Source organism: Populus nigra, chromosome 19 (assembly GCF_951802175.1).
Source record: "Populus nigra chromosome 19, ddPopNigr1.1, whole genome shotgun sequence".
In the NCBI taxonomy this organism is placed as follows: domain Eukaryota; kingdom Viridiplantae; phylum Streptophyta; class Magnoliopsida; order Malpighiales; family Salicaceae; genus Populus; species Populus nigra.
Window position 1 is genome coordinate 4,649,770 of NC_084870.1, and position 7,455 is coordinate 4,657,224.

The 7,455-nt window shown below is 36.4% G+C and overlaps 1 protein-coding gene across 1 annotated transcript; it reads right to left on the reverse strand.

The window, feature by feature from the left end:
- Positions 1-289: 289 nt before the first annotated feature.
- LOC133680136 (inner membrane protein PPF-1, chloroplastic-like) lies at positions 290-6,524 on the reverse strand. The gene is made up of 10 exons (XM_062102958.1): positions 5,993-6,524; positions 5,810-5,884; positions 5,649-5,709; positions 5,331-5,404; positions 5,119-5,223; positions 2,881-2,988; positions 2,685-2,788; positions 1,918-2,067; positions 1,717-1,837; positions 290-577 (listed from the first exon to the last, which is right to left on the reverse strand). The coding sequence occupies exons 1-10, from the start codon at positions 6,425-6,427 to the stop codon at positions 470-472; spliced, it is 1,341 nt and encodes a 446-aa protein (XP_061958942.1). The 5' UTR covers positions 6,428-6,524; the 3' UTR covers positions 290-469.
- Positions 6,525-7,455: the final 931 nt, after the last annotated feature.

Below are 7,455 nucleotides of genomic sequence, written 5' to 3' on the forward strand. Positions count from 1 at the left end.
TGATTTCTGAGAATCAAGCGAAGCTTTATTAAAAGAGAAAAACATATACATACGTGATTATATGCCAAGAGTTTAACACAGCATTTCCACGCAGAAGCCTCACTGAACTCAGAAATGGTGCTTATAGGAACAGGTGTACACCTAGTCAACATTTTCCAGCTCTAAAAAATTACAATGAAGCAAATCTTGCAGGTCATTTACCCCTATTATAAAACATTGCACTCTAGACTTTATGCAGCTTGCTTGCCGTGTCGATTCATGACTCTGTTAGGGTGTCATACCAGTGGCATGAGAGCATGAAAATGCATTTAATAAATCAGGAGGAATAAGAGTTCAAAATTGGCAGAATTTACATCATTAGCAACTCATCTTGGAATGAGCCTGCATGAAAATGGCACTAAATATCAAACTACAAATACACCTTCTTGAGATATGCAGGACTCGCCGAAAACTAAAATCATCAAGTTTTTTATACAGCCCGCTTTCTCTTTGACCGCTTGCTTCTCTTTGGCCGAGAAATATCCGGGACCTTCTTGCTTGCACTAGAAGCATATGCTTCTTCCAGAACCTCCTCGCCCTGTTCAAGAGTTGAGATTAGTTGCTGAGATGAGCAATTCTAACGGTAATACGAGTTGTCTCATTTATCATTGCCAGAAAAAGAAAAAAAGAAAAAGAACAGTAGTTATTGACAGTGTTAGTATTCTTAATAGAAAACAGACCAGATCCCTCAAGTCATGTATTTATCATCTACTGTACACTCGAAGCAATGGAATTCGTTTAGAATTGCATTGGCTCTTCAGATTTTCAACTGTATTGTTTGACCAGCCCACATTGCTAGATAACTTATTTAGAATGATGATCGCAAGAGAAATTTAACGATTTTTATTAGTCCCTCCCTGCACATACCATTTGTCTTCCTCCTGTTGCAATGCAATCTGACAATAGAACATTCTGTTTTTGAATCCTAAGAAACTTCGCTGCTGATAAGAAATCAATGGGTTTCCCTTTATGGCAGTAAAGAGTTACATAACAATGTTCCAAGTCCACCATTGCATATGCTCGAAATGCATTTACGCACTCATGCCTATACAATACCCCTCCCTTCCTTACCCCTGGGCTACTTGATTTCATTTCAAGGGTCATTCTCCCACTTTGGAGCAGTGAACCACCAATTGCTACCAAAAATCAAGACAGCAAGCTGATTATCAAATTGCGCAGATTCCAACAGTGTTGAAGACCACCAGTTTTCATGCCTCACTATTTTCTTCTTGCTCATTGTATTAAGAATCTCAGAAGATGGATGAAAGTATAGGAATGGTTAATATGCCTTTCTGGCAACGAAGAAGCACATGTAACAAGGAAGGTTTTAACCCTCCATTCCATGGGTCCCACAACAAGCTCTTCTTAACCAAAATGGATTACAATGACAAGCCTTGAACATGTAACTAGTTCCAATTTTCACAAGACTAAGATAAATGTTGAGTTTAAGAAAATTGTACTCCTTTTATGATGATAATCATGATATGAGGCTAAATAATTCTAACATGAGGTTGTACCCTTGCAATGCATTAGTACCACCACCATAGAAAAACAGATATGTTCCCTTTCCTGGCCCCCTAACGATCACCTAGATTTAAAAAGTTGTAAAATCCAGACAGCCAAGATAATTTTTCTTTGCATCACTAAAACAATTAAGGACTAAAATTTAGGATTTACCTTGTCATTAGTCTCTTCATCTGAATCCTCGTCAGATGCAGAATCCAGAGCTTGAACATCTTCTGATTGCAATGCCTTGTTCAATTTTTTCCCCTTCTCTCCTTCCTTTAACTGCCTGAACCTGTCAATTTCCATCTTTGTTTGTTAGACCCTCTTGGAGATGCTGAATTAAGAAACAGTAATGCAAAGAAGAACACTGACCTATCACCAGGCTGCCCTGGTTGTGCAGCTGATCTTTTCGCACGTCCTGCAGTGATGATTCCACTTGCATTCTCATTAACTACAGGCTTTGCACCGCCTAATTTGCGCAACCATACCTGTTGGGCTGTGCTGAGGACGTTGTTTGTGAACCTATAAATCACAAATATAAATTTTGATAACACTGGTGTGCACGTGCACACACACACACTAAGAAACTACTCAGCTTAACAAGAATGAAATATATATTAAAAAAAAAAAAACAATTCTGATGCCTGTGTTTAAATCTAAAGGACCACTGCAAATTTCGCTTTAAGAAAATGCAGAGGCATTCCACAAGTCAGAGGAATTACTAACGAGGGAAACATCTGAAACCACACACAAATGTGCAGACTAGTTTACATGGGAATGAATTTGAACTATGGGAAATGACTAAGTTATGATAAATGCTAGCTTATTTACCCTAAAAAGAAACTCATGTCAATGCACCAGTTGGAATGCCTCTATGACCAACAATGAATAGTGCTCATAATTTTTTCCTTGTGAGGGAAGGTACAAAATGACAGAATGAGCAAAAATACATAACATAAAAACAACAGATGTGCAATTCATGCTGATGATTTCCACAATGACAATATGATGTCAGGTTTTTATTGATGGCACAAAATTGACAGACTTCTTGCTTCCTCAAAGTCAATTAATGAAACTAAACACATGGATGCAAAACATGGATAAGTTCAGTTGAGTGACATTGTTGATGAGAAACAAACCAGTATATAGATAATCCCGATGGAACAGACAAAGAGAAGTAACCAATCATAAGAGGTAGAAACTTGAAAACAAGAAGTGTGTTCTTTTGAGTTGGATCATCTGTCTGTCAAACCAGAATAATTCGGGGTTAAGGAATCATTTGGATGAATACTGGTGACAAACAGAAAAGGCCAATGAAGAGATTCATTTATCTACCTGAGGAGGCTTCATGATCTCCATTGATACGTACTGTGAGACAACAAGGAGGACAGGCAAAACCAGGTATGCTGCAGTGTCATTCCAGCCTAATGGTGGATGACCATCCTGCATGACAGAATTCGATTATCCAAATCTGCTACACAGTCTCAGGGAAGAAATATGACTGCACAGCACCTCGCTAATAGTAAAATAGTAAACAACAGCTAATGCAGTTACATCTAATTTGCATGTTGGAGTGTAAATTAGCCATCTCTTCACATCAAGACTACCCATGACCTGCATTTATTTATCCATAGCATACCAACTGGATGACTCCAGAGGACATGAAATAAGCAAACAGGCAAAACTGTAAAGGTAAAAATAAATTTCCTCACCTCTCTCTCAAATCACTAAATCACTTCTTTCAAAATCCAAGGCTAGAGCATTTGAGAAAGGATGCTTTTGATGAAAATAGTAAAAATTAAGTTTATCAGTGCATAAAACATAGAAATAAGTCTTCTAGTATAACGGAGGTGGATCCCTATAATAGCTCCGAGGAAATAAAATGTTAAAATAGTTAATAGATAAATAAAGTATGCTGCATCTTCTACCAAGACAAGGCAAAAGAAAGATCCAATTCAAGCACAAGCAAGGATCAATAATGAACATTTTTTCAACATATATTAAAGAAGCTCCGTGGCAAGTCAAAGCTTTTGCAAAGATGTGGAGAACCCGGCATTTTTTTTTTCCTGATGTACAACATGACATCAACCACTAATAGAGGCACAAAAAGGTATTAGTCAATCAACATCATTTCTTAAGATTCAATCAAGCACAGCAAAAGGCACCCACAGTGCCTGCATGACCTGGATTTCATACTTAGATTTGCACTTGAAAATGCCAATCAATGACAAAGGGGATTTGAAGTTTGAAGTTGATTTGGCCATGTCGAACGTAGGCCAAAAGAGACCTGGTTCGGAGAAGTAACAAGTTGTTAAAAGAAAGTGGAAAAATGGGGAAGAGGGAGACCTATGTTAACATGGATGTAAGTGGTAATAGAGGAATAAAGATCTCAACTAGTTTGGGACTAAGGCTTTGTTGTTGTTCCAAGCAACTCTAATAAAGGCTTGAATGATAAAATTAAATGAGGATCACGTAGGGAAGCAAGTTGGTTGGGTCAGCCTTGAATTCCGTCCCATTATTTTAAATCCAAAACTGGTTTATAGATCCAATAATTATTAATCAATTACAAATGGACAAATTCAAGTTGATTTGATTCCATCCAACTAATGAGAATTCAATTATATATATATATGCACACACGCATGTATGTATGTATGTATGTAAATTGCACACATGTATTATGTTGCAACATCATTAAAGAGAAAAAACTTAAACATAATATTGATTTATTCAAATTGTGTTTTAAAATTCCTTTCAGGTCCTTTTCAGTTGCAGGTTTGAATAACAGATAAAAAGTTAGCATCTTACTAAACCTGCACTGGATTTAAACATTTACAGCTCTACAATTACCACTGGTTGCACCAAGATTGAGAATTTTTGGGACAAAGAAAACAGAGCTATGCATTGCTGAACATGTACCTTGATGAATATAAGAGAAAAATATATCTCTTGAAAGGAAAATAAGAAATGTATAAAAGATGTGTGACATACTGCCCCACCATAGAAAGAATCAAATCCTCAGATAGGGACCTAAGGCTTCCTCACATCTTCCTCTTTCTGCGGCTAACAGTGAAATCACCTCAACAAAGCAGCAATCTAAGAGCTAATGGAGCAATACTGCACAACATAACCCTAGGAAAGAGATATAAACTATCACTCCAGCATTCATGTCATTACAACCTCATGTCCTGACCAAAATCATCTGGAATAAACTGTATGTTGGTTTATGGTGTCGTACAATTGATCTCCAATATCTCAGCTATGCCGTAGACAGCTATTCTAAAATTAGGTAAAGAAACTCGCAAGACCTAAAATCCACTGAGCTAATAAAGTAGAATTGGAAAACGAACTGTGTGCATATCAAACCACAAATGAAATGCAATACATCAATCTCGCTCTCCACTTTTGCAGACATGAGCTTCTTTTGAAAGGGGTAAATTTACTTCAATACATGAGCAATGTCACAAGTTTTTCATAAGTAGGGAGAAAAAGAAAATGTTTAGTGTCAATAACAGGACTAGAAAAGAATAATTGTTAGCTTCAAGATTATGATGAAAGAAACATTTCTATTACCACAAATGGAAAAAGCCAAGAAATGCCTGATCCGCTTTGTCGAGCTGCGATTGTAGTTGGCCCACCCAAAGAGGGAATCCAAAAGAAACCTTCTGTCAACACTCCCTTTAAGGAAAAAATTTACAGTTATCAGCGTTGGCCAATTGTTCTGCGCATGCACATACATCATCGTTGTACAAAAGATAGCAAGATGATGTCAACCTATTAAATACCTCATTTGCAACATTTGAAAGAGCTTGATATAGGCCTATCCATACTGGTATTGTAGCCAAAGTTGGAAAACAACCTAAAATGAGAAGCTCTTCAGGATCAGCACCACAAGCCATAGACTACACATAGAGACCAACTAAACTGACAGAACCGATACAAATATTAGTTAAGGCCAACATTTTTAGTCAGCAACCGACTTTCATGAGTGAATTAAATAAAATCCGAAAGAACATAGGCCACGCTAAGATACAAATATATATTTAGGAAACCATTTTCAATTGATTGAATAGCAAAACAGATGAAATGTTTTAAAGCAGTACCTGCTAATGGATTAACTCCAGCCTGCCTATATAGACGTGATGTCTCAAGCTGTATTCTTTCCTACAAATTAAATAAAAAATCAAACTTTCCTTAGAACACGAAATTCATGTGCTTAAAATAAACCAGGAGATTCAATAAATCATACTTAACACTGCCTCACCTGATTTCCTGCATACCTTTGTTGGATAGCTTTTATCTTAGGTTGCAGGTTTTGCATAGCCAGTGTAGATTCTACCTAAACAATTGATTACAATAAAATAAAAATTCATTTAATTTTAACAATAACGGAATTAATTATTATATTTTTTTCTACTAAAATCGAAGATTAAGAAAAGATAATCACCTGTTTCTTGGTCAAAGGCAAAGTAGCAACTTTAACAATAACAGTAAGCAAAATAATGGCAAAACCGTATGCATACGGCACATGTACAGCCGATAGTCCATCCTTCAGCACCTTGAGAACGAATTCCATACCATCAGAGATGAAACCGAACCAACCGCCACTCTTTTGAGCAGTATCAGTTGAGGTAGTAGAAGCAGCGGAATCTACTGCAACGGCGGCATCAGCGAGCGTGTAGAGAAATCCTTCAGCTCTGCTAATAATTGAATTGAAATCAATTGAAGAGTCTAAGTGATGATGAATCGGTGGAATGTTGTCGTGTAAGCTTAGCTTGATTCTTGTGGAAATGAATCGACGGTTGGTAGTGAGAGTGTGGCGAGAGAGAGAGGGGAGAGATGTGGCGATGAACGGTGGAGATGAAAGGAGAGTTCTCGCCATGGAAGGGGAGGGAAGTGTGGTTGCGGGGGGGTGGTCAGGTTCTCATGAGAGTTGAAGGAGTGGTGGAGTTTGGCAGTCGAGAGAGGTGAGATTGATATTCTTTGTATTTATATTTTTTCAATTATCCTCTATTTGTTTTTTATTTTTACATTGGCAAAGTGGGAACTAAAGAATATTCAGGCGGTTGATTATTAGCGAATGAAAAAGTTCCACGTTAATTACGGGAGTTAACGGTCAATTCGAATGAAATCTCTCTTTCTATACATAATAAAAAAACATAATAATAAAAACCAACCCTAAAGGTGGTGAATTCAATATTCCCCTCAACACATTGCGTTGTGGTCGGGACAATGAAATTATTATTTGTCTTCTAAAAAAAAGAGAGTGTGGGTTATGGTGGAGGGTAGGATTGTTTTTGTAATGAAATTATTTAAGGATAAGTTAAATATTTTATTTTTATTTTACATAATAAAATTATATTGATGCCCTTAAAAAAAAGAAAGTATTAGTCTACGGAAGTATTTTTATATTTTTTTTTGATTGTGCATGGTAAAATAATAATATGCCGATAATGGAAGCTTTTTTTAATCTTTTTATTTCTACAACCACAGTAAAAAGATATATTTGCCTTTAGAGTTTATATTCTTAAGCTTAGGGTCAAAAGTTATTGTAGTCGGTGTATAAATTGTTTTTATTTGTTGTTATTGTGTTATGTCATGAGCGGTTTAGTCTTTCAAAAAAATAAACTATTTTGTTATCTTTTTACAACATATGTTGTTGATTCTGGAAACCAAAAAGATTGTTTCGATGTGGTATCTGCTTCGTATCGGTGTCTCCTCCATAAACCTGTGGCGTGTGCACTAAGGCACCGTTTGGGAACGCGGCTGCGGCCGCGTTCCCAAAAAATTTGAAAATTTTTTGTTTTTTTTTTTTTTGCTAAAATTTAATATGGTTTGTACGTTTTGGATCGTTTTGATGTGCTGATGTCAAAAATGATTTTTAAAAAATAAAAAAATATCGTTGGCATG

What these genes read in the sequence shown, in the direction of transcription:
- LOC133680136 (XM_062102958.1), bottom strand. Translation starts at nt 6,427, where the DNA reads ATGGCGAGAACTCTCCTTTCATCTCCACCGTTCATCGCCACATCTCTC. An exon ending in CCAGGGCAGCCTGGTGATAG is followed by an intron (nt 1,838 to 1,917) that starts GTCAGTGTTCTT and finishes GGAAATTGACAG; the next exon opens with GTTCAGGCAGTTAAAGGAAG. An exon ending in ATGAAGAGACTAATGACAAG is followed by an intron (nt 578 to 1,716) that starts GTAAATCCTAAA and finishes ACTCTTGAACAG; the next exon opens with GGCGAGGAGGTTCTGGAAGA.